This window comes from Eptesicus fuscus, chromosome 7 (genome assembly GCF_027574615.1).
Source record: "Eptesicus fuscus isolate TK198812 chromosome 7, DD_ASM_mEF_20220401, whole genome shotgun sequence".
Taxonomy (NCBI): domain Eukaryota; kingdom Metazoa; phylum Chordata; class Mammalia; order Chiroptera; family Vespertilionidae; genus Eptesicus; species Eptesicus fuscus.
Window position 1 is genome coordinate 99,686,418 of NC_072479.1, and position 26,563 is coordinate 99,712,980.

At 40.0% G+C, this 26,563-nt stretch overlaps 1 protein-coding gene across 13 annotated transcripts in view; it reads right to left on the reverse strand.

The window, feature by feature from the left end:
* The window catches only part of RBFOX2 (RNA binding fox-1 homolog 2), a 251,098-nt gene that overhangs the window by 155,031 nt on the left and 69,504 nt on the right, over positions 1 to 26,563 (reverse strand). For all 13 annotated transcript variants that reach the window (XM_054719477.1, XM_054719475.1, XM_054719468.1 and 10 more), the window contains exon 2: positions 13,881 to 13,931. In XM_054719477.1, coding sequence (XP_054575452.1) covers positions 13,881 to 13,931 — 51 coding nt within the window. The remainder of the gene's footprint in view (positions 1 to 13,880; positions 13,932 to 26,563) is intronic.

The window sequence follows — 26,563 nt, forward strand, 5'->3', positions numbered from 1 at the left end:
TGGGCAGTTGGGGGTGACCAGGCCAGCAAGTGGGGCAGTTAGGGGCGATCAGGTGGCCAGGTTAGCAGTTAGGAGCCAGTGGTCCCGGATTGTGAGAGGGATGTCCAACTATCAGTTTAGGCTTAAACTGGCAGTCGGACATCCCTCGAGGAGTCCAGGATTGGAGAGGGTACAGGCTGGGCTGAGGGGACCCCCCCCCACCCCTGCATGCCTGCATGAATTTCATGCACCAGGCCTCTAGTAAAAGAATAAGAAGAAGCATGACAGGGTCCTTGTTCTCAGAGAACTGTATGGGTCATCCAACCTGTTCTCCATAAGCTAACAGGCAGTGAGTGATAAAGTGTCATTACAGAGAAGAATGTGCTTGGGAGCTCAGTGGACATTAATAGTCAATTCCCAAATAAGTGCTTCAGGCAAGGCTTTATGGAGGAAGTCGCATTTAAAGTGGGATTCAAAGGACAGACTGTATTTAAAGGTGAAAAATACCGTAAGAAATTAGAATAAAAAAAAAGAAATTAGAATCAAAATCTATATTAAATTTCAAAGCTATACTGCCCTGGGGAAAAACCAAGATGGCGGCATAGGTAAACACCTAAACTGTAGCCTCACACAACAATTTCAAAAATACAACTAAAAGACAAAACGGACATCATCCAGAACCACAGGAAAGCTGGCTGACTGAAACGCCTACAACTAGAAGGAAAGAGAAAACCACAAGGAAAATCAGAGGAGCTGTAAAAGCCTGAGGTATGGAGACACGGGCACGCGCGCATGCGGGGAGGACGGAGCCGGAGAGGACGGGGCCGCTGAGTGCCTGGCCGGCGTTCTCTAGCGGGAAGGAGATAAAAGCTCCAGATTGTGCTGAACCCCAGCTCCGGGCGAGACCCTGGGGACCCAGGCTCATACTGGGGGAATCTGGGCTGTAAGGCGGAAACTCAGGGGAGCGGCGAAAGGCAGAGCTCCGGAGGCGCGCATGTGAATGCGCGCAGAGGACGGACTGTTGACTGTGCCGCTGAATTGCCCTAGCGGGAAGGAGACAAAAGCTCCGGACTGCGCTGAGCCCCAGTTCCGACTGCACTGAACCCCAGTTCCAGGCAAGAATCTGGGAATCCAGATTCATTGGGGGAGAGACTAGACTGTTTGGCAGCGGACGAAACTCCAGGGCATCTTTCTCTCACAGGTGCTTGCAGGGAGTACCAAGGGACAATGAGGGACACTGAGACGCAGGAACCTCATAGGGCGGGGCTGACGGGAAGCCATAGGCTCCACCCTGAAACTCCGTCCCATCCATGCTGAGCACAGAGGCTTTTACAATTTTGCAAGTCTAGTCAAATAAGGCTGTCTCCCGGTGTAGACACAGCTGATCCTCACAGCCAATTGGCCTGGAGGTCAAATCCTCCCAGTGTACCAACAGCAATCAAGGCTTAACAACACCAAGACTTTGCACTCAGCCCACAAAGGGGAGTACCAAGAGCAACCACCTAGGGTGATTGGGGAAGCTGAGCTACCGGCCCCTATAGGTCACCGACCACACAAAGCCACTCCATCAACACAGGGAGGCAGCCAAAATGCGGAGACACCGAAGTATGTCACGAACAGGAGAGATAGAGGAAAGTAAACTACTGGACGACATAGTGTTCAGAACCAGATTTATAAGGTTACTCAAGAATCTTCTAAAAACCGCTGAGAAACTTGAAGAGACCTTCAAGGACCTTAATGAGAATACCAAAAAAATGGAAAAGGACCAGTCAGAAATTATGCATACACTGTCTGAAATAAAGAATATACAGACACTCAACTGTAGATCACCGTACCCCAAGAGTCAAACCAAAGATCTGGAACATGAGGAAGCAAAAAACACCCAACCAGAGAGGCGGAAAGAAAGAAGAATCCAAAAGTGTGAGAATAGCGTAAGGAGCCTCCAGGATGGCTTTAAGCATACCAACATCCGAATTTTTGGGGTGCCAGAAGAAGAGAGAGAGCAAGATACTGAAAATCTATTTGAAGAAATAATGACAGAAAACTTGCCCCACCTGGTGAAAGAAATAGACTTACAAGTTCAGGAAGCGCACAGAACCACAAACAAGAGGAATCCAAAGAGGACCACACCAAGACACATCGTAATTAAAATGCCAAGGCCAAAAGACAAAGAGAGAATCTTGAAAGCAGCAAGAGAAAAACAGTTAGTTACCTACAAGGGAGTACCCATATGACTGTCAGCTGATTTCTCAACAGAAACTATGCAGGCCAGACAGGAGTGGCAAGAAATATTCAAAGTGATGAACAGCAAGAACCTACAACCAAGATTACTCTACCCAGCAAAGCTATCATTCAGAATTGAAGGTCAGACGAAGAGCTTCACAGACAAGAAAAAGCTAAAGGAGTTCATCACCACCAAACCAGGATTACATGAAATGCTGAAGGGTATTCTTTAAGAAGAGGAAGAAGAAAAAAAAAGGTAAAGGTAAAAATTATGAACAAAAAAAGACATCAAATACATACCTACCAACAAGTGAATCTAAAAATCAAGTGAATAAAAAATCTGAAGAACAGAATGGACTGGTGAATATAATAGAATCAGGGACATAGAAAGGGAGGCGACGGACAATTCTCAGGGGGAAGGGGGTCTGAGGGGTGCAGAAAGAGATTGGACAAAAATCTTATACCTATGGATGAAGACAGTGGCGGGGGGTAAGGGTATGGGGTGGGGTGGGGAATCAGGTGGAGGGGAGCTATGGGGGGGGAAAAAAAAGAGGAACGCCTGTAATAATCTGAACAATAAAGATTTATTATATATTTTTTAAAAAAGCTATATTGCCCTGTCCCATAGTGTGTCTAAAACACGAAATACCTTCTATGACACAGAAGGAAAAAGACTGGGGCCAGATCATGGAAGGCATAGAATATCCATCAGACTGAGTTTTCAGCAGATAAAAGTTAAGCAGAGTAATGAGATCCCAGTCAGATTAGAGCTGTGCCTTTATTTAAATGCACGATTACATAGAACTTGCTGAAATTATTTTCTGGTGGCACCACATTTTCTAACAAAGACCTTAAGTCATCTGTTGTATTCCTTCGCCTCTCTAACTCAAACCTAAATTAGCTCAGTATAATGTTATACAGCTAATGCTACTAATAAAAATATTTAATCTACAACTGAAACACACAACTATATTGTTTGTCAACTATGAGATCTTTTGCCTTATCTTTTACTTACCTAGTCAGTTTCATTCTAAATCATCTGATGAATGACTTAGATTCATCATGTTGACTTAGATGGCTGTCTGTTGAAGAACAAAGGGTTGAGGAGACATATGAAGCTTCTGAGAAGTAGCTCACAAAATGGTAGTTAGAGTTGGTTGTGAGAAGACCATCGGCTGTTTGCTGGTACTAACCACTATAGCAAGAATATAGCCCACTAACTACTTGGCTTCCCTAAGCAATTCAAGACAAAGTTCCTAATTTTGAAAATTGCTAATAAAAGAAATTCTATAATTTTCCTTTGTAAATAGTCCCAGTGATTAACAAACTTTAGACAGATAATTCGGATGGCCACAGTAAAACCTCTCATTATAGTATAAATCAATAGCCTGTATACAAAGTATTAGGTCAATCTACTAGAAAGCCAAGCAGTGAAGTTATGAACCATCCATCTACAAAATACTTAAGCAATTAGATCAAGAATCGAATACAAACTATTCTGACAGCCTAAAATCACAGCAACCCTAAATTGAGCAAAACAAGGCAAAGCTGGGGGAAGAAGTCAAACTGTGGCATAAGATACAGGTTGTGACAAAGAAACCAGGTACAAAAGAGACGAGAAGAAAAGCCAGATATACTTCTACGCTTCTGGCTCAAGTCACAATATCCACAGACCCATGGCAGTCCTGCTGGATTCAGAGGTAAGAGGTTAAGTGATAAAAGCTCCTTTTGTTTCCATAACGGAAGTGTGACATGCCCAAGATCTACAAAATCAAACCCATTAGAGCCAAAAGAGCTCTTAAAGGAAAAATAAGAAACATGGGCCCAGAGATGAGAAGAGACTTTGTAGATTACATGGAAAGCTAAAGGCAGGTCAGTGCAACATCACAGCATCAACTAATAAGTCACTCTTGACCTAGAGAATTTTTAAAAACGTAATCCTTACAACCACCTTACAAAAGTACTATTATCCTCACTTTCACAGATGAGAAAACTGTGAGTTTCATGCTACAAACAACATGTTAAATGAGTTCAAATAATTAGAGGCAATTAGGAAACATTTCATAAAGGAAGTTAAGGTGTAGCCAGGGATGCCTAGAATTCTGCTGGGAAATTGAGAAATATTTCAAGCAAAAGGTAATAGGAAGAAATAAATATCCAAGGCAGATATTTGAAGGACTGTGAGGAGACATTCAGAGCTGAAGAAATATACGAATAGGGTAACAATGAGCCAGGGAAGTTTGGAGAGACTTGAATGTCTGGCTCAGTTTGGACCTGATTCTGTTAAAGTCATAGAAGCCTCAAAAATGACTCCTTTTCTATTGACACTGCGAAGACCTGTAATGAGTTAGGTAAATAAACTGACAAATATTTCATTTCCCTCATACAAAATTTTTTCTTGACAATATGGCAAAGCTACATTCCTAAGCTAGAAATTTCAAATCTATAGGTATAATTCATTTCAAATGGTGAATAACTGAGAATCAAAAAGAGAATGATGAAAAAGACAAATAGAGACTGTGAGAACTAAGCATTTCCTTATAAAGCTTCGCAAAGGCCTCTTTTCTACAAAATAAATGAGAAAAATGACTTATTTGACCCCATTACATGCCTGGAAATTTACCTATGTTATCACTAATTCCACATAACCTTTCAGAGTAGATACTACTCCTATCTTATAGAAGAAGGGACTAAGGCTAAGAGAGGAGAAACACTTGCCCAAAGTCATATAGCCTGCAATGGCAGAGCTGATATTTAAACCCAAAGGCCAGGGGTGGGTAGGTGGATGAGTGGGTGTGTATGGGTGTATCTACAGGGAAATTTCCATGAAACAGTCTTACATAGAAGCTACAGTATCTTAAATGGAAAAAATAAGCCAATGAACCTGATCCTCTACCATGCCACATCCCTTAGGACAGCAGTCGCCAAACGGTGGTCCGTGAGGTCCAAAAGGTTGGTGACCGCTAGTTTAAGGAAACCTTTGGAGCAGCGGGCGCCAACCAGTGGTCCATGAGGTCCGAAAGGTTGGCGACCGTTGCCTTAGGACATGCAGAAAGTAGCATAATTTGTCTTGACTACAGGAAGAGCTTTCTTGCCCAAACATGCCTATCTCTAAGTATGTGGAGAAGGCTGTGTCAGCCAAAGACAAAGCCACTATAAACCTGCCAATATTCTTGGAGGAATCACTAGGCTTGAACACAGATAGTCAATGCCTCTTTTCATAGTCTCTTTCATATGATAGTTATGCAGAGTTTATCCAATCATAGCAAATAGTTTTGTTTTGTCTTATTGGGGCAAGGAGAAAATATATATCTTGTGAAATCTGATAACTGAGAAAAAATATTTACAGACTGTAAATCTAACAAAGAACCTGTATTTAGCCTGGCAGGTGTGGCTCAGTGGTTGAGCAATGACCCATGAACCAAGAGATCACCGGTTCGATTCCAGGTCAGGGCACAAGCCCAGGTTTCAGGCTCGATCCCCAGAAGGGGGTGTGAAAGAGGCAGCTAATTGATGTTTCTCATCTATGTTGGTATCTCTCTATCCCACTCCCTTCCTCTCTCTCTAAAATAAATAAAAACATATATTTTTAAAAGAACCTGCATTTTAAAAACTCTTACAACTCAATAATAAGACAAACCAAATGAAAAGTAGGCAAAAACTTGAACAGATGTCTCAACAAAAACATATAAATAGCTAATAATAAGCACGCAAAAAGGTATTCCAAATTGTTACTCATTAGGGAAATGCAAAATTAAAACCACATTGAGCCCTGGCCAGGTGCCTCAGTTGGTTGGAGTGTCATTCTGAAAGGTTACAGGTTCAATTCCCTGTTAAGGCACACACCTAGGCTTCAGGTTCAATCCCTGGTTGGGAGCATATAGGAGGCAACTGATGCATGTTTCTCTCTCCCTCATTCTCTAATATCAATAAAAACATATCCTCAAGTGAAGATTAAAAAAGTTTTAAACCACAATGAGATACCATTACACACTCACTACAATAAAAAAAGGTCGATAAAACCAAGCCACTTTGGAAAATAGTTTGACAGATTCTTTAAAAGTTCAACATAAGCTTACTATAAACCCCAACAATTCCACTCCTAGAAATCTATCCAAGAGAAATTAAGACATATGTCCACGCAAGATTGTATGCAAATGTTCATAACAGCATTATTCATAACAGCCAAACTGGAAACAGTCCAAATATCTATCATCTGATAAATAATAAAATGTGGTACATCCATATAATGAAATACTATTCAGCAATAATATAGTGATACTTAATAAAAGTAATAATATAGTGATACTACAACATAGACAAACCTCAAAAACACTACGTTAAATGAAAGAAGTCAAACACAAGACTACACATATAACATATGATTCCATTTAAATGAAATGTCCAGAAAAGACAATTTTATGGAGTCAGAAAGCAGATCAATGGTTGCCTAGGGTTGGAGTGGGAGTGGAGATTGAGTACAAAAGAATTCAAGAGAATTTGGTGGGGGAGGGGATAGTGGAAGTGTTCTAAAACTGAACTATAGTGATGATGGCACAACTCTATAAATTTAATAAAATCACTGAATAAATACAATGAGTGAACTTTATGGTATGGAATTCATATAGTGCCATTTTAAAAAGTAATTATTAAATATATATTTACTCCTATATTTTTATGTATATACTTACTAACTCCAGGGGAAACAAAAAGTATATAAGGGAATGTAGTCATAATATTTTATGATTCAACTATTAAAATATTTAATCATAATAATATAATTATTATGCAATCATAAATCAATAATGAGTCCAAATTTAACCAAAAAAAATGGCTTTATTTGAAAGGAGACAGTGTTTGTAAAACTTACTTTCTGGTCTTTAATAACAGGAAACCAAAGGGTTAGGGTGGTGTCTAAAATTGATAAATCAAGAAATAGCAAAATAAGCATATTATTTAAATACACAGAAGTAAGCATCAGGAGAAATAAAATGGCCTTTCCCAGGAGGGAAAAGCTTATAAACTATCTGCAGAAGGCAATCTTAAGCCTGAGCTGATTACATGGTGTGAGAAAATTGCCCGTAACACTAGATATAGTTACCAGCCCTTTGTCCACTAGAGGGTGTAAGGCAACACCACAGAAGGACCTCAACCACTGATGTCAGATACTGGAGAGAAGCAACCTCAAATATAACCTTGCATGAAGACTGAAAGTGGGGTTCTAGACAACCTAGTAGAAAGAAAAGAAAATGGTTTCATACTTTCTGTAATTGAAAAGCAAAAATTTTAGTTAATAAAATCAATGAATAAATACAATGAATATAGGGGACCAATAAGAAAATTATTATACATTATGAGATACAAAAAGAGGTATGAAACATTTTGCTTCTGAACCAGTCATTTTAATCTAGTCTCCACTTGGGAGAGAGGGGTTAAAAAGAATTTCTCATTCAACAAATAAGTTCTAGCTGGAATCAATATTTAACACAGCAAATGATAAATTTATTGCTTAGACAATCTAGGCTGCATTTGGGGGAGGGGGGGTCCCTTCTAAAATTCATTCTTCACAGCAATCAGAATGTTGTTTTTAAAAATGTAAAATAGATCGTGTCACTTCCCTGCTTAAAACCTTTAAAGGCTTAGCATTAAATTGAGGGCAATATTCATTTATTCATTCAACAAACATTTATTGATCTTTCCCTACACACCAGGCTCTGCTCTAATCAAAGTCACAGCTTGCACAGAACTTCTATTTTAGTGGGAGAGACAGACAATAAAGTACCTGCACTCTCAGATAATGATTGGAAATGTGAAGAAGATAACACTGAACTGTCAGTTATGTGGACAACTTTAGGTTGGTGCAGTCAGAGAAGGCTTTTCTCTGTGACCTGAATAAGAAGGAGGTAAGGATCTGGGTGAAGATTACTGCAGGTCTGACGGTGGAGGAGACAGTGATTCCACAGGCCTGAAGCCAGGACCAAGCTTGATGAATTCAAGAATGAAAAGAATGGCAATGAGGCTGAAGCCAATTATAAGAGCTATAGGAGTCAGAATTACAGAGATAGGCAATAGGTTCCCCTAAGAATGCTCATATACCAACCCATATGATGGGATACTATCCTGCCCCCCCAAAAAAGGAATGAGTACTGACTCATGCTAGTGTATGATGAACCTTGAAAACACTATGCCAAATGAAAGAAGCCAGTCACAAAAGACCAGATATTGTATGATTCATTTATATGAAATATCCAGAACAGGCAAATCCACAGAGACAGAAAGATTAGCAGTTACTCAGGGCTAAGGTGAAGGGATAGGAAATAGGGAAAGGGTATGAGGTTTCTTCAAGGTTACATTTTTAAGGACAACAATTATTAGAATTTTGTTTACAAAACTACACACTGCAATTTATTAGTGAGTCCAAGAAGGAAATCAATTTTAGTCAATCATTTGTTGGTCATATCAACAATTTTTTTAATGGAATTAAAATATCACAGCGCTTAGAACTTAGTATTACTTACTAAGACTAATGCTAAGTTATACTCACACAGATGTGTGCGTGCACAATAGATCACGATATAAAGGGTCTTGCTTACAGTGGTTGCTGTCTTTTTTAGATTGGAAAAAAAACTTGAAGATCCTCATTGCATCTTCCATTCTAACTCTCCCCAAGGGAAGAAAAGTAGCCATCATTTCCTTGCCACCAAAACAAATGAGCATGAAATAAAATGCATTTGACATTGTCTACAGCTCCTAATCAAAATAACTAAAAATCCCTAGAAGTTCATTTGCAAAAAATTGGACTAAAATAAAGTCCATTCTGGGGAGAAAGTGGAAAACTGATTATAAAAGGGAAATTAAAAATTCTTGAGAGAAAAATAATTTGGAAAAATATATCCCTTGTCATTTAAAATTTATCCTCTAAATTAAAAGGCTTCCACTCTGAAATGAAATATCTAATTGTTTAAGTTGCATCTGTCAACTTAAAAAACATCTGCTTTTATATCCCCACTTTGTTTCTGTGACTCATCTGAACATGTCCATACTGTGGATTTCAACAGAATTTTAGAAAATTGAAGGGGGAAAACTGACTTGGCGTTTTTTAAAAATCAGATAAAGGGCTTGACACCATGACATTAATTTATTTCTTTATATTAAAAATACAAAAAGATAAATTGTGGACCATAAGATATTCTAACAAATAAGAAAGAAAACTTGACAGAATTAAGTTATTCAAGGGACCTCTAGGTCATATGAAGACTTTTCAGGCTGCCATATTCTCCAAAGATTCCATAATATCTTATCTTGACACACTAGTAAGAGAACATCCGCAATGCAAAGACAGAACACTGACAGAAGAACACAAAAGAAAAATATAAGACACTGGAGGACCGGTGCACGGATTCGTGGGTCCCTCGGCCTGGCCTGCAGGGATCAGGCCAAAACCGGCTCTCTGACATCCCCCGAAGGGTCCCGGATTGCGAGAGGGTGGTTCTCAGGTGACACACCCCAGAATCAGACTCCCTCCTCTCTGGTTCTGGGTGCGTCACCTGAGAACTGCAGCTACCACCAAGTCACCGCAGCTCGGCAGCTCCTGCGTTGAGCATCTCCCCCCTGGTGGTCAGTGCGCATCAGAGATACTGGTCGGACGGTGGGGCGGTCACTTAGGCTTTTATATATATAGATGGAGGCTGAAAATTCAAGGTTCAAGTCCAATTCTTCCACTTACTATCTATGTAACATTGAGAAGTTCCCTTGAAAATCTCTGCTTTGGTTTTCTTATCTATAAAATCTGGGTAAAAAAGCCCAACACACCTGGCAGAGCTATTGTGAAGATCACATTATTAATTGTAAAGTGCTTTTACAAACATTAGTTTTTATAGTTTACTTATATTCCCATTCCCATAGCTGATTCAATACCTGAACCCAACCAAGAGTCCCTGGCAACACACTTGAATTAAAGTGTGCAATCACCTCTTACCTCAAATGTGAATGCCAAAATTGCATTCCCACACAGTGTTAGGCACTGTGCTCTGACTCCAAATTCTGATTACTGTACTTGAAAGTTCACTATATTTTATTTATAACTAGAGTGACCATACATCCCATTTAGCCAGGATTGCCTAGGATTATTTCAACATTAGCATCCCTTTTTACTCTCAAAAGTGCCCAACTTGAATGATAAATTATAAGGTCACCCTAATTATATCAAGCATAAAGCTGTAGCACCAAGAGGTGGCAAGGGGTTGGCCGTAGGATTCCCATGGTATGTTCCAGGAGCCCCTGAAAGCCATCACAAATAAACAATGTTGGCAAAAACAGTAAGCTTGCTATGCAGAACTAACCCTAATCAGATTGCTGCTCCTAAACCTCTCATATATAAAAACTCTGGAGCTAATGCACACAAATACTCTCTCATTTAAAACATATTACAAACCCACAAAATATTCCAGCCTAAGTCAACACTTGAGAGCTCACGTAAGCACATGCATATACACATAAATCACAAAGAAACAGCCAGCGAGGAATCTAAACCATTACCTTGTACCAACCTAAAATCCTGCAGAGCCTCAGATAAAACATTCAGCCTTCTGAGCTGGTTTTCACCTCAGTAAATCTGGAACAATGTTTGTCTCCTCCACTTCCATAAAGAGATCACATTAGCATGCACAGTAAAGTGCTTGGAGTGCTTCCTGAAAGCAATGGACTGCCAACTCATAAAGCTTGTTAATTCATTGGGAAAGAAGACCAAGGTGACCTTGCATAAAAAAGCAAAACCTCTACAAGGTGGTGGGTCTTTTCCCCCTCCTTTCCTTCACAGGTTTTAATTCAAGTGTGTTGCCAGGGACTTCAAAATAGCATGAAAAGGGTCATTAAAACAGTGAAATGTTAGTCCACTTCATGCTAAAGAACTTGGTTATAATAATCTTTAACCACGGGCCATACACTCCTAGATCTAAGGTTGAGCTTCAAAGGGTCTATGAAGCCCCCAAATGGTAATACTGAGTGAGAGGGCACACATGCACATGGCTATATTTTTCCTTGGGTGAATCAATAATTCCCCATATAGAGGAAGAGGCCCTCAACAAACAGAAGACCAATTTTAGTTCTTATTCAGCTACTAACTTGCATTGTTACCTTGAATAAATCATTTTAATCTCTGTGTGTCTCAGTTTCCTTATCTTTCCAAAGGCAATATTTGTTTTATTTACTTCAAAAGGTGGTTGTGAGGATGAGATGAGAAAATATTGATGAAAGTGCTCTGCACCAATCAAAAAACTGTAATTTTTATCTCTTTTAAAATCACCAGTAGATGCTGATAAAAAGCCTGCCTGGGGATGGCTCCTATCTACCTAGAAAGGAACAGTAAAAGAATTAAAGAATGCAAATAATGACACAATTAAAATTCACCTTCCCCCCACTCCCCAGCTCCTGGATTTGCTGAGCCAAACCACTCTGGGGAGATGTAAAGATCACAAGTTCAGTCTCTGCCCAGCTCAGGCTGCTCAGTGACCAGTGTTTCACACTGATAAATGCCTCCCAAATCTCAGAGCACAAAGTGAGAGTTCATAAGGTTAGGCGCATTAATTAGCAGTACTCATTTGGATTCTGTATTCATCAAATAAAACAAGCAGCTATTCAATATTTGCTTATTCACACTACTCTAAGATCTCGAATTCAAAGATTTGGCCAGAGAACAAGAAAAAGCCAGGAAAATAAACTAAAATAAACCTGTCACCATCAGAATGTGCCTCAAAGTGAACGAGTAGCTTTAAACATGGCAAAGGGTTTGCACAGGCCTATAGCAGAAATAGTGTAAGTAATGAACGCACAGGTTACAGAGGTGGGCCCCTGCTGCAAAAGAAGAGAAAAATAAGCAGTTCCAAGCAAAGCCTCTACTTTTTGTGCTTTAACAAATTCCTCTTCATTCCTTTTGCTTGACTCCTTATTGATCAGTAATGCCCACAGGAAGAACAGAGCATTATACAGTACCCTTTCAGATTCTTTTAAACTCAGTAAGTCTATTCCCATACTTTACACTTCAATTAGTTTTATCTTCCTATATTTAAAATCAGCCTGCATGCAAAACAATAAACACTTTATAAATAATTAAATACATGCATCGGTATGCAAGATTAGATTAAGAGACTTCCCGTGACCCCTTCTACTTTAAGAGTCACAGGTGAAAAGCACAGAAATAAAAAATATCACTCCTTTAAAGCAGCCCACAGACCTTGATTGCTTAACAGAATCCCCTATAGGAATTGCTATGTATCTGAATACGAAGCCCAATCTTAGACCTACTCAATCAGACTCCTGAGGGCTAGATTTTCAGGCAATAATATTTTTCTGATATATGGACATGATATAGAACTACTATCAAAGGGCATATATTTTAAAGCTTACAGAAGCTCCAGAGCAAACCCAAACTAAAAAGAAAGGGGGAAAAAACCTCTATACTCTTTAGATTTGGGGTAAAAGACCCTATCTTTCACTGAAAACTTCCACAGAGACCATCTTCAATTCCAACGGAAATGATCCCACCGGAGATAAACAGAGGTGAGCAACTCTTTATCTCCCTTTTCTCCAATTCTCCCTAGGGCCCTTGTGATGACAACCAGCACCAAAAGGGTAAGAATTGGGCAAATACTCTCACATCTGGAAGCCCCTCCCCCCAGAGGTGACTACTGATTATGGGGCCATCCTAGTTTTTAAAATCAGCTCCAGGGGCTTTGATGAGGTTCAATTAATTTCTTGAAAGGGGAACTGTGTTAACTTTGGGTTAGCATTCTGATGACACATATCTCTTGGACAAGCCTAATAATGGTGGCACATACAAGAATCAACCAATGAATGCATAAGTAGAACAAGAAATCAATCTCTCTTCTCTAAATAAATAAATAAATAAATAAATAAATAAATAAATAAATAGTTTTTTGTGTGTGTGTGTGTTTTTTTAAGAATGTCAAGGAGGCAAATTTCAAAGGCTAGGTGTCTTAAGCCATACCATCTGTCTGAAGCAGCCTTTCCCATTTTTCTGCCCTAACTCTGCTCCAGCCTCATCTGCTCAAAGCTTCAAATAGCAAAGGACAGGGAAGGCATTTTATACACTCACCTAAACCAGACAGAGGATGTCCCGTAGGATGCAGTTCTGCTCTAGCCCACAATAGGGCCTGGGCTCTTTCCAGCGGCCCTCCCTATCTAACAAAGAAAGACAGCAGAAACTTCCCTTTCACAAGCAAGCCTTCCCTGATTAAAACCATACGGCTGAATTCCCCTGGGGAGGAGAATGGAATTTTCTTGTTGCAGATTATTGCAGGACTAAAAAAATGTGTGCAAGCAGGAGCTAAGTTTGTGCAAGCAGGAGCTAAGTGCAAGCAGGACAGAGAATAAAGAGACAAATCCAGCATTTAGAATTATGAGGCACCAAGAAAATCTGGTTTTAAATTATTATATAGCCTGGAGAAGAAAAATAAAAGCAATTATGATTGCACTTGATTTTTCCCCTATAATATCCACAATTCCAATAAGGTGATTACAATACTTTTAACCATATCACTCTCCAAAATAAATAATTTCAGGACATGCTAGCTATCATAGCATCCTTAATTACACACACACAGACACACAGACGGGGAAACACACACACATCATCTGAGTTATAAATAGCAGATACCAACCTGGCTGTCCCGTGCTGGGAATCCATGATAACCTGGGGTCAGAGGCTCGTTCTACAAGAAGGAAAAGAAAAGAAAACTATAAGAAAAAGAAAATGTTAAGAATAATCCAAATTGATCAAATATAAATCCCTGCACCAGACCCTAAGGTGTTCTGTTGCGATATTCCACTCTAGCTAACTACAAACATTTCCCAGTTCAACCTCCACAAAATCAAACACACAAGGAAACCATTATTTGCTTACAGACACTATTTTCCTCCTTGTACAGCTAAATCTATTTCCTTCCCAGTATACTAGTATATCAACCAGGTAGCTACTGGGATTTGGGCCAAACCATTCCTACCCTCACACTGTGGGACTTTAGCATCCCTGGCCCCTAACCACTAAAGCCAGTAGCAGTACTGAACACCAGGACAACCCAAAATGTCCACACATTTCCTAAAGTTTCTGGTTGGAAAGGCAACAGTACTACCTCTACTGAGAACTACCTCTAGCCCCAAAAAGTTTTAGCCCTTCCTTCTCCTAATTTGTTCTTTTAAACCTAGATGAAATTCCACCTCTGTTCCAGACTTCCTCTACCACCCTATATTATCTTGTGGACTCCAATAACTCCTAACATGTATACTTGTTAAAATTTGTTTAGGTTATACAATTTAATTTTCATGTTACTTATGACTCAATAAATCTTATTTTTGTAAAGGTGTATCATATTCAGTGTTTCATATTTACATTGCCGTATTTTCCGGCGTATAAGACGACTTTTTAACCCAGGAAAATCTTCTATACGCCCAGTCGTCTTATACGCCGGAAAATACGGTAATCATTAAATCTAGATCTTTGAGGGCAAGAATGATAGCTAATACAAGCTATACAAACCCTAACTTAGTATAAGGTCATACAATATGAACATTTATTTATGGCTTACTGGACCCATTCAACCATTAGGTCAACATATATTGAATACCTAATATTTTCAAAACACTGTTAGATGACTCAAAGTAAGAAAGATGAGAAGAAAAAAAAAACAAGTCCCTTGCCTTCAAGGGAACTTTTAAATGGGAGGAGATATATGTGCACACAAAAGTGTAAATAAGAGCATATGATGCTTTTGTAATTTTTCTTCAAAGTGCTCAACACAGCTACCTGAAAGATCCTCATCCTCTTCCATCCATTTGTACTTTCATTCCTACTAGCAGAATAACAAGATAGGGCTCATAAAAAGAGTGTAAACTTTCTACCTAATGGTGCATCTGCTTTGTTTATATCCATAGCGTTTATAATCAAAGTCCACACTCCTTTCAAAAACTTGAAAGCCAGGATTCAACTTAAGCTCACATGCAGACCCCATGTCTTGTTCATCATGGTTTTCCTACGAATTAACAGTGTCTAACACATGATGAACACCCAAAATAATGTGTAAATAAATAAATGGAGTTCAATAACCAAAAAATATTTAGAATTTAGTCACTGATTCAATCATACATAATCTGGCGCTCTTTTTTTATTCCTAAATCTTTATCTGGACATTTATAAATTAAGTCTCTCCACAGAAAACACACAAAAAGGTAACTGCCTTAAAAAAGCACAGGTGCCAAAACAATCTTGAGAAAGAAGTGCAAAGTTCCAAGGACTCATACTTTCTGATTTCAAAGTTTGCTACAAAGTTCAGTAATCAAGGTAGTGTAATACTGGCATAAGGACAGACATACAGACCAATGAAACATTACTGAAAGTCTCAAAATAAACCTTTAGTTAAAATAGACTTTTGAAAGGTTGCCAAGAAAAAAAAAAATCAATGGAGGACAAAGTATTCTTTCAACAAATGGTGCTGGGACAACTGAATATTCACATGTAAAAGAATGAAGTTGGTACTCTATCTCAGAACATATACAAAATTAATTCAAAATACATCATAGACTTAAAACCACAGAACTCTTAAACACAGGAGTAAATCTTCATGGCCTTTGATTAGGTAATAGTTTCTTCAATAAGACACCAAAACCAGAAATAAAGGAAAAAATTGGTAAATTGGACTTAACCAAAATTTTGCATATTAGCCTCTTATTGTATAGGATAATATTCAATTATAGACATACTAGAGGTCCAGTGCACGAAATTCAGCCCAGCCTGCAACCTCTCCAATCTGGGATCCCTCTCACAATCCAGGACTGCTGGCTCCCAACCGCTCGCCTGCCTGCCTGATTGCCCCTAACCACTTCTGCCTTCCAGCCTGTTCACCCCCTAACCACTCCCCTGACAACCTGATTGATGCCTAACTGCTCCCCTGCTGGCCCGATTGCCCTTAACTGCCATCCCCTGAAGGCCTTGTCCCTCCCAACTGCCCTCCTCTGCTGGCCCGGTCACCCCTATCTGCACTCCCCTACAGGCCTGATCTCCCCCAACTTCCCTCCCTTGCAGGCCTGGTCCCTCCCAACTGCCCTCCCCTGCTGGTCATCTTTGACCACATGGGGGTGGCCATCTTGTGTGTTGGAGTGATGGTCAGTTTGCATATTACCTCTTTATTATATAGGATACCATGTTGTCCACTATCAACTCATGGACATTTGGATTGTTTCTACTTTTTGGCTATTATGAAATAATGCTGCTGTGAACATTTGTGTACAAGGTTTTGGGTGGACATACAGTTTCATTTTCTTGCTTATACCTAGGTGTGGAATTGCTGGGTCATGTGGTAAATCTGTTTTAACATTTTCAGGGGCTATCAAACTGTTTCCAAAGTGTCTGTACCATTTTACATTCCTATCAGCAATGCAAGAGATTCCAATTTCTCCATATCCTTTCCAATACCTGTAATTGACCAACTTTTTTATATAGCCATCCTAGTGGGTGTGAAATGTTATCGCACTATGTGTGTGATTTGCATTTCCCTAATGACTAATGCTGTTGAGCTTCTTTTCATGACCTTATTCACCATTTGTATATCTTCTTTGGAGAACTTCCTGTTCAAACACTTTGCTCATTTTAAAATTTGGGTTATCTTTTTGTTGTTCAGTTGTAAGAGTTCTTTATACTATATTCTGAATACAAGTCCCTTATCAGATATATGATTTACAAATATTTTCTCTCATTCTGTGGGTTTTCTTTTCACTTGGTAGTGTCTTCCTCCACCCCCAGCTTTATCGGGTTATTATTGATGTATAACATCGTGTAAGTTTAAGGTATACAATGTGTTCATTTGATACACTTATATATTGTAAAGTGATTACCACCTCAGCCTTAGCTAATACCTGCATTATGCCATATAATAATAAAAACTTTTTTTGTGTGAGAACATCTAAGATCTCCTTTCTTAGCAACGTTCAAGTATATAATATAGTACACCGGGCCTCTAGTTCAGCAATAAACAGGAATGCAGTACTGATACAATATGGATGAATCTTGAAAATATCAATGTTAAGTGAAAAAAAAAAGAGAGAGAGAGAAATGGCTACGAATTATATCATTCCATTTATATGAAATATCCAGAATGGGCAAAGCCATGGAGAAAGAAAGTAAATTAGTCATTCCAGAAGCTAAAGGGGAGGAATGGGGAGTGATTGCTGATGGGTACTAAGTTTATTTTTGGTAAGGAAAATATTCTGGAATTAGAGAATGGTAATGGATGCACAATACTTGAATTATATACTAAAATCCACCAAGCCACTAAAAAAAAAAAAAATACTTTATAAGGGCATGATTTATGGCCTGTGAATTATATCATTAAACCTATTTAAAAACAATAATTACAGGCAATGTTGGCTATCATCACACAAATTTTTACAGGGGAGACACAGATAGCTTCGACTGTAACCAAAGAATAGGGCTCCTTTTGAAATCTACAAGCACCTTGTTTGTTCTTAATTCTACAAATGTGTTTTAACACCATTCCCTACAGATTTTAACAACAATGATGATAACACTAGATACTAAGCAACTGATCAGGTATAGTTTCAAGAAGGAGGTTGCAAAGAGGAGATGATAAAGTATAGCAACTAAGTGGAAAAGCAAACTTTCAACCCAGGTCTGTTGGACTCCAAAGCCCCTGCTCTTTCCATTTTATCAAGTTCTCTTCTCTAATAACCATTCCACATTATTCTTTTATAATGAGTATTTCAAGATTGTCTGAAAAAAGAATTATATCATTAAGAAAGTAATCAAAAACATCCAAAAGCATAATTAACAGAGATTCATCACTCCCAGAGAATATGCATGTTTAAACCATATTCTTAGGTACAACAATGCACAAAATTTCTTATAAGGAAAAAAAAAATCACATTCCTACAAGCCAGTATTGTCAAAACTTTAATAGCAAGGACAGATAAAATAGCACGGAGATGTACCAGAGGAAATGGATTTACTCCACTTGCCTTCGCAAAGCAGTAGTCTTCTATGTCTCCATCTCTCAAATAGGCCATTTGGAAGTCTCCAGCCCTCCGGAAATGTCCTGACTCTGAAAGTGGCCTATCTTAATGACAAAGGCTTGCTTTCCTTTTTAACTTTATCATGCATATATCTCTCCCTTCAAAATACATTAACTTTGGATGTCTTTGAAGTTTATAAAAATGGATCCTATTTTATGTATTTTTCAGCAATTTCCTTTTTTTACTCAACACTAAAGATCAATTTCACTAATTCTGACTACTGTTTAGTATTCTAGTTTATGAACATGTCACTATTTACCTTATTTTCTTGTTAATATACATTTAAATTGTTTCCAGGTCTTTGTGTTTGCACTCAAACAATACTCCTATAAATGTTCTTTCAGATTTGAGATATTTTTTACTCATGAGATTGGTGAAAATAATACAAAAATTGTCAAGAAGAGTACATAGATATCTTCACATCTAACTGTAGGAACTTAAGTATATTGGGACCACTGTTTTGGAAAGCAGTGACAATAATTATTAAAATATTAGTGCACATATCTTCCTATAATTTCACATCTTTGATTTCTATCTAAAGAATCACTTGCACATGTGCTCAAAAAAGCATGTGCAAAAATTTTCAATAGTTTGTAACAATGAAAAACTAGAAAGAACCTCAAGTCTCCATTAATAGTAGGAAAATGGTATCAACTATCATTTCAATATGCTCTGTACAAGTTTTTAAAAAGGTAAAATCTCTATAAACATCTAAGTCATATTAAATTATAGCAAAACATTTATTTTTTAATTACAATACAAAAAGAGGCATTTCTACATACATATAAAAAAGTAAATAAATGCACAAAGACATAGAAGGATATATAACAAACTTGTAACTTCTAATAGTGGTTACCTCTAGGGAGAAGAATAAGATCTGTGGAAGGTGGAGAGGGCAATACTTTATCTGAATTGTTTGAATTTTACAAAATGTAAAATTCATGTATTCCTTGTGTACACACACAAAAAAAATCACAACTACTAGTGTTTCATGTTTTAAAAAACTTACAAAAACACCTTCACGTCATCTTATTTAATCCTCACAACGCAGAAAATAGATATGATAACCCTCATTTTACAGATGACAAAACTGAATTTCAGGAAGATTAAGTGACCTGCTCAAGGACAAATAATAGTGGTTGAGCTGTCATCAAACCTAGGTCTTAACTCCACACCCAGTACTTCTGCTGCTTCAAGACAAGCAGTGAAAAAACATTCCCCTAGTCCAGGTAGGGATGATCATGATTGTCTAAAGACATGCAGATCTGATTTTTTAATCGGTGTAAAAATAATAACTGACATTTAAAGCCAAGATGGAATCACAAGACAAGCTAACCAAGCAGATGGGATACAAATCAGGTATGTTAAACTCTAAAGAGGAAAGAAAGCCTTTCGCAGCTATGTGCCTATAAGCAAGACCTACTGGCCTAGTAAGACCGAAAGAGTTAGAAAGTGACTCTGCCTAAGCAAAGCACAGAGAACGCCCAAAAATAAAATGGCCCTGGCCAGGAGGCTCAGTCCCGTACACCAAAAGGCTACAGGTTTGATTCTGGGTCAGGGCACATAAGGGAGGCAACCAATTGAAGTTCCTCTCTCAAATGGATGTTTCTCCCTCTCCCTCTCCATTTTTCTCTCTCTAAAATCAATAAAAAACATGTCCTCAGGTGAGGATTTAAAATAATAATAAATAAATGAAATTGATACCAACCACAAGAATCCTTGCCGACTACAGAGGACAGCAATTAAACCAGTTTAGGAGTTTTCGATTAGTGAACATGTGAAAGAGTAACAGAAGAATCCTTAAGTAACTGTCCAATATGGCAACTGCAATGGACTGTGTGTGTACAGTGGAAACAGAAGTGAAGGAAAACATCATCGGACATTGTATTCTTCACTGGCTGCTTAGAAGCTCCCACATGCATCTGTGTTAGAAAAATCAATGTAAGCAGAAGAATCCTTCATTGAACAATTGCTTTATTACAAGTACTGTGCTGGTATACTTGCCCTTGAAGAGCTCAGGGTCATAATAATTACAAGATAATGTGACTGATGCCATAACTAAAGTCTATAAAAAAAACTACAGGACTCCAGAAAATACCAGAAGATCTTTTTAACAAGTGGAGGAAGGAAAGGGGGAGAATAACCTCTAACTCTTATTGGAGGACAAGATCCCAATACTGTAATGGACTGATGCATGCTGAAAAGACCATTTCTAAAGCCACTTTTCTAAATGCATTTAGAAAATCATCAATATCATCTATCCTATATAATAAAAGGCTAATATGCAAATTGTCCCCTCAAGCAGGAGTTTGACCAACCAGGAGTTCAACCAGGGGGTGGGGCTGGCCAGCCAACCAACTGCAGCCCCCCCCCCCCAGCCAGCCCCACCCCTGATTGGCCCCCCTCACCCCCACTCCAATTGAGGGCGGAGCCAGCCCGCCAACCTCCCATGTCCCCTCCCCAAGGCTGGCCCAGCCCAATCAGCCCCTATCAGGGCGGGCCCACCCGTGCATGAATTTGTGCACTGGGCCTATCCTATCTAATAAAAGAGTAATATGCAGATTGACCAGCACTCCAACACACAAGATGGCTGCCCCCATGTGGTCAAAGATCCTGCCCCCATGTGGACACAGATGGCCGGCACAAGATGGCCGGCACAAGATGGCAGCAGGGGAGGGCAGTTGGGAGGGACCAGGCCTGCAAGGGAGGGCAGTTGGGGGCAATCAAGCCTGCAGGGGAGGGCAGTTAGGGGTGACCAGGCCAGCAGAGGAGGGAAGTTGGGGGTGACCGGGCCTGCAGGGAAGGGCAGTTGGGTGGGACCCAGGCCTGGAGGGGAGAGCAGTTGAGGGGGACCAGGCCTGCAGGGGAGGGCAGTTAGGGGTGACCAAGCCTAAAGGGGAGGGCAGTTAGGGGAAAACACGCTGGCAGGGGAGCAGTTAGGCATCAATCAGGCTGGCAGGGGAGTGGTTAGGGGGTGATCAGGCTGGCAGGCAGAAGCGGTTAGGGGCAATCAGGAAGGCAGGCAGGTGAGCAGTTGGGAGCCAGGAGTCCTGGATTGTGAGAGGGATGTCCGACTGCCCAGGATTGGGCCTAAACGGGCAGTCAGACATCCAGAATGGAGAGGGTGCAGGCTGGCCTGAGGGACACTCCCCCACCCCCACCCCCGTGCACGAATTTCGTGCACCGGGCCTCTAGTAGTATATATAAAAGACTAAGCGACCGGCTGACCAACCGATAGCTATGATGCACACTGATCACCAGGGGGCAGTCACTCAACACAGGAGCTGCTGAACGACAGCAACTTTGCAGAGTGCCCTCTTGCACTCTGGGACCCCTTAGGGAATGTCGGACTGCCAGTTTCGGCCCGATCCCAGCAGGCCAGGCTGAGGGACTCCACCTGCCAGAGGGACCCTGCTCACTCCGAAGATGCCCTTCGAGCCCCAGGGCCGTCCCAGGTGCGGTTGGCCAGGGAGGGAGCGCGGGAGGTTGGCTCACTCAGTCCCACCCCGCCAGCCACCTTCTAATTAATTTACTTTCAATGTGCATAAATACATGCACAGGGCCTCTAGTTTCTAAATAATTAGCCAATATATTTGCTCATTCCAAATTAAAATTACCCAGAATACTGCATGTGACAAGGAAATAGAAGTACTGTTTCCTTAACCTTTTGCACTCGGATGTCGAGTGTGACTCGACACGGTTAGCATTAGAATAAAGGAATCGAGAAAAAAGCAAGCAAGTGCAAAGGGTTAAGCATTTTAAGAAACCAATTAAAAGAAAGGTGCTAGGAGGACTTAACAATACTTAAGATTAAAAAAAGCCCTGCTTCTTCCTAGCTGGTTTGGCTCAATGGTTAGAGTGTTGGCTCTCTGACTAAAGGGTTGAAGGTTCAATTCCGGTCAAGGGCACACCCAGCCCCAGGTCAGGGTGAGAGATCAATCAATGTGTCTCTTTCACATCAATGTTTCTGTCTCTCTCCCTCCCTTTCACTCTAAAAATCAATGGGGGTTAAAATCCTCGGGTGAAGATTAACAACAAAAAGAAAAAGCCTGCTTCTGTTACAAGAGTTTTTCTTCTTTCTGGCTTCTTCTATCACTAGGAGGAGGATACAGAAAACTGGACAAGCACAATGAAGTTACACCAAGCAAAAAAAAAAAAAAAAGTTTAAGAACCACCCTGTATCTTTTATGTCTAACAAACTCAAACCTATTTTACAAAATGGAAGGGGAAGGGAAATACTGAGAAATGAAACAAAATAAAGTCTTGCCACCATGCCCCTTAGGAGAGGAAAGCAAAAGGAAGCAAAGGAAAGAAAGAAACAACACTTATAAACAACATTTGGGCAGTGTTACAAGCCCAGATTTTTCACTGACTTAATCCTGGTTGAAAGTGAATTTCACATTACCTTACACACATTTAACAATGGAAGGAAAGATTAAATTAGACCATACTGGCTGAGGGAAAAGCAAATCACGTTTTCCAGGGCAAATCACATTTTCCAGGTTTCACTACCTTATTTTGCAGCCAAAGTTATGGTTTTCAAGTAGTAAACCTATTTTTGAATTGGGACATGGAAGGGAACACCTCATAAACTGAAGATATGCCTAAATTCCATATGCTATTCATGCAAAACGAATCCCAGCAACAAGTACCTTTGGCCTAGGAAGACAGATCAGTAAAAGACCAGGATATCACTCTGCTTCCAAACCATATAGGGTTCGAGGTACCCACAGATAAGATAAAAGCTTATAAGGGGTGTGAATCTGGTGGTATCTAACAACATAGTCCCAATATAAGGTCTACTTGGCAACTGGTAAATTGAGCTTTCATGCTCCAATAAAATAATTTACTCCACCTCCCCATCAAGACAACTGATGATAGTTCTTTGTGACACTCACCACTCCATCACAAACACTTGTCTCTCTTTTTCTTTCTTAAGTTACAAATGCCCTAGTATAAATATTTTTTATATCTGACACAAGAATTTGTTGGGTCTTCAAAACCCACCTTTGGAACACACTAAAATTCTCCTTCCCAGTAATAGTCACAGATTTCTAAGAGATAACCAATGAAATACCTTTTCTTTATAGGTGAGGAAACTGAGACTTAGAGAAGTACCCTGTTCATAGTCAGTCAACTAAGCAGACATAAAAAAGAAACTAGAACTTAGATCTCTTGACTCTCAAATCATGTAGGCTATTCATGCCTCAGACTCTGCTAATTGCAGATACAGCCAGCTCCTTTCATGATGCAATAGAGAAAGCATGAACTTTGGGAGCCAAGGAGTTGTAGATTCAAATACTAGCTGTGTCACTTTCTAACTATATGACTCTAGTCAAATTACTTAATCTCTCTGAACCTCAATTTTCTCAATTGTGTAATAGATAATCTCTACCTCATAAAGTTGTGAGGATTAAATGAGAACTCAGGTGAAATTTATCTGACACAGAATTTAACATACAAAAGAAGCTCCATTAAGAATTCTTTCCCCGCCCCTATGTCTATCAGTTGCAAATTACTTGAGAGAGAAATAGTGTCTTTCTAATGGGACTCATTCTCAAAAAATAACTCATTTCCAAATAACTGAACTTCAATTTTTCTTAGCTTATTCTAAAGTCAGTTCTTTAGGAATATGTGCCAAATGACCATCTGGCCTCACTAGATAAAAATTAGTGATGTTAGAGATTAAAAATGGCAGCAGAGTAAGTGGATGCTGCACAGACATGCTCCCAGGAGCAAACTGGTATTACAACTAAAATACAGAAAAACTTCCTGAATAATCAAGGGAAAACTTGCAGGAGAGAACCTTGATACTGGCAGATGGAAAATGGAGACCGCATAGAGACTGATGTTCTCAGAGGAGAATGATGCCAAAATTGTAAAATCTATCTAATAAAAGAGTAATATGTAAATTGACCGTCACTCCAACACACAAGATGGCCAGCAGGGAAGGGCAGTTGGGAGGGACCTGGCCTGCAAGGGAGGGCAGTTGCAGGGGACCAGGCCTGCAGGGGAGGACAGTTGGGGGGGGGGGGGACCCAGGCCAGCAGGGGAACGCAGTTGTGGGGGGACCAGGCCTGCAAGGGGGGGCAGTTGGGGGCAATCAGGCCTGTAAGGGAGGGCAGTTGTGGGAGATCACGCCAGCAGGGGAGGGCTGTTGGGAGGGACCAGGCCTGCAAGGGAAGGCAGTTGGGGGAGACTAGGCCTGCAAGGGAGGGCAGTTGGGGGCAACCAGGCCAGCAGGGGAAGGCAGTTGTGGGTGACCAGGCCTGCAGGGGAGGGCAGTTAGGTGTGACCAGGCCAGCAGGGAAGGGCAGTTAGGGGCAAACAGGCTGGCAGGGGAGCAGTTAGGCATCAATCAGGCTGGCAGATGAGTGGTTAGGGGGTGATCCGGCTGGCAGGCAGAAGCGGTTAGGGGCAATCAGGCAGGCAGGCAGGCGAGCGGTTGGGAACCAGCAGTCCTGGATTGTGAGAGGGGTGTCCAACTGCCCATTTAGGCCCAATCCCAGGCAGTCGGACATCCCTTGAGGGGTCCCAGATTGGAGAGGGTACAGGCTGGGCTGAGGGACACACACACACACCCCACCCTGTGCACAAATTTTGTGTACCAGGCCTCTAGTTATTTATATTACATTCTGGGTCCAAATTACTTGTAGTCTCTCTCCTGACTGAACCCAGATGGATACAGGTGAGCTGAAACAAAACCTTAACAGCCACTTACTATATACAGGACGTATATTATACTTAGTGTTTTCTATACATTATCATTTTGCATTCTCACTAAAACTGTGACATATCTCTGTTTAGTAAGAAAACTGAGGCTCAGAAAACTATGCAATTTGTCTACAGTAATACAAATCCAAGTCTGTCTGACACAAGTCCCTGCTGATTCTCTGCTATGGCATTTATTTTTAAGGAATTAAATAAACCTCTATGTACAGGGAAAGAATGAACACAGCAGGCCTGACTGCTATCCTTAGAAAGGGCAGTTTGCAAGGCTGGCCTTGGCAAGTGTCTGGAAACTTAGATTTCGGGATAGTTCTATTCCCAGAACTGGTAAGGGTGGCTCACTGTGGCTAAATTGTGCAAACAGTATGGTTTGTGCCGAGCACCTGCTTTCTTTCTGGGAGTCTGGAATTTTGGTGAGTGCTAAGGTAGAGGGTGGCTCTGTGAACAACCCTTCCCACACACCCCCAACAAAGAAAAATCTCAGCACTGTCTCTAATGGCTTCCCTGGTAGACAACAACTGTCACAACTCACTGCTGAAGGAAGTAAGCACATCCTATGTGACTCCACTAGGAGAGCGCTCTTGGAAGCTTGACCCCAATTTCTCCTGGACGTCACCCCAAACACATTTTCTCCTTCTGATTTTACTTTATATCCGTTCACTATTACAAAACACAGCCATGAGTATGACTACATTCTGAATTCCATAAATCCTACTGAATCACTGGACCTAGGGAAACTTGAGGAACCTCAACACAACCTATGACATGCCAAGCATTTTATTAAATGAGGACACAAAGACGAACAGGGCCTTTGCCCTCAAGGAATTTGACAGTCTATTTAAATTTCCCTTCTTTCATTTCTGATCTTCACTTTACTCTGTTCACCACTTAAAATAGATTAGATACATTTCCCTGAGCTAAATTTCATTCTTAGTGCTGAAGTGATGTTAAATATTTAATAACTCCATCAGGCAAAAGCTGAGCTACAAAGCTCTAATAAACTCAAAGGCCACACATTATTTTCCCTTTACTTTCCCCATCTTATTGTGTTCCTCATTAAAAATAAATTGACAAGCCCTTGTACATTGCTGGTGGGAATATAAAATGATGCAGCTGCTACAGACACAGCTCAGCAGCTCCTCAAAGTTAAATATAAAGCTACCATATGGCCCAGTAATTCCACTCCTAGGTATATTCCCAAGAAAATTAAAAACGGGTACTCAAATACATAGCACTGCTATGAATATATGTACACACATGTTCATAGCAGCATTATGCACAACAGCTTAAAGATGAAAACAACACAAATATCTACCAACAAATAAACTGATAAACTGTAGTATATACATACAAAAAAATATTATTCAGCTATAACAAAAAAAACAACAGTAACAATGTACTGTTATATGCTACAACAGATAAACCTTGAAAACATTATGCTGAGTGAAAGAAGCCAGATTCAAAAGATCACATATTGAATGATTCCCTTTATATATTTTCAGAACAAGTAAATTCACAGAGACAGAAAGCAAAC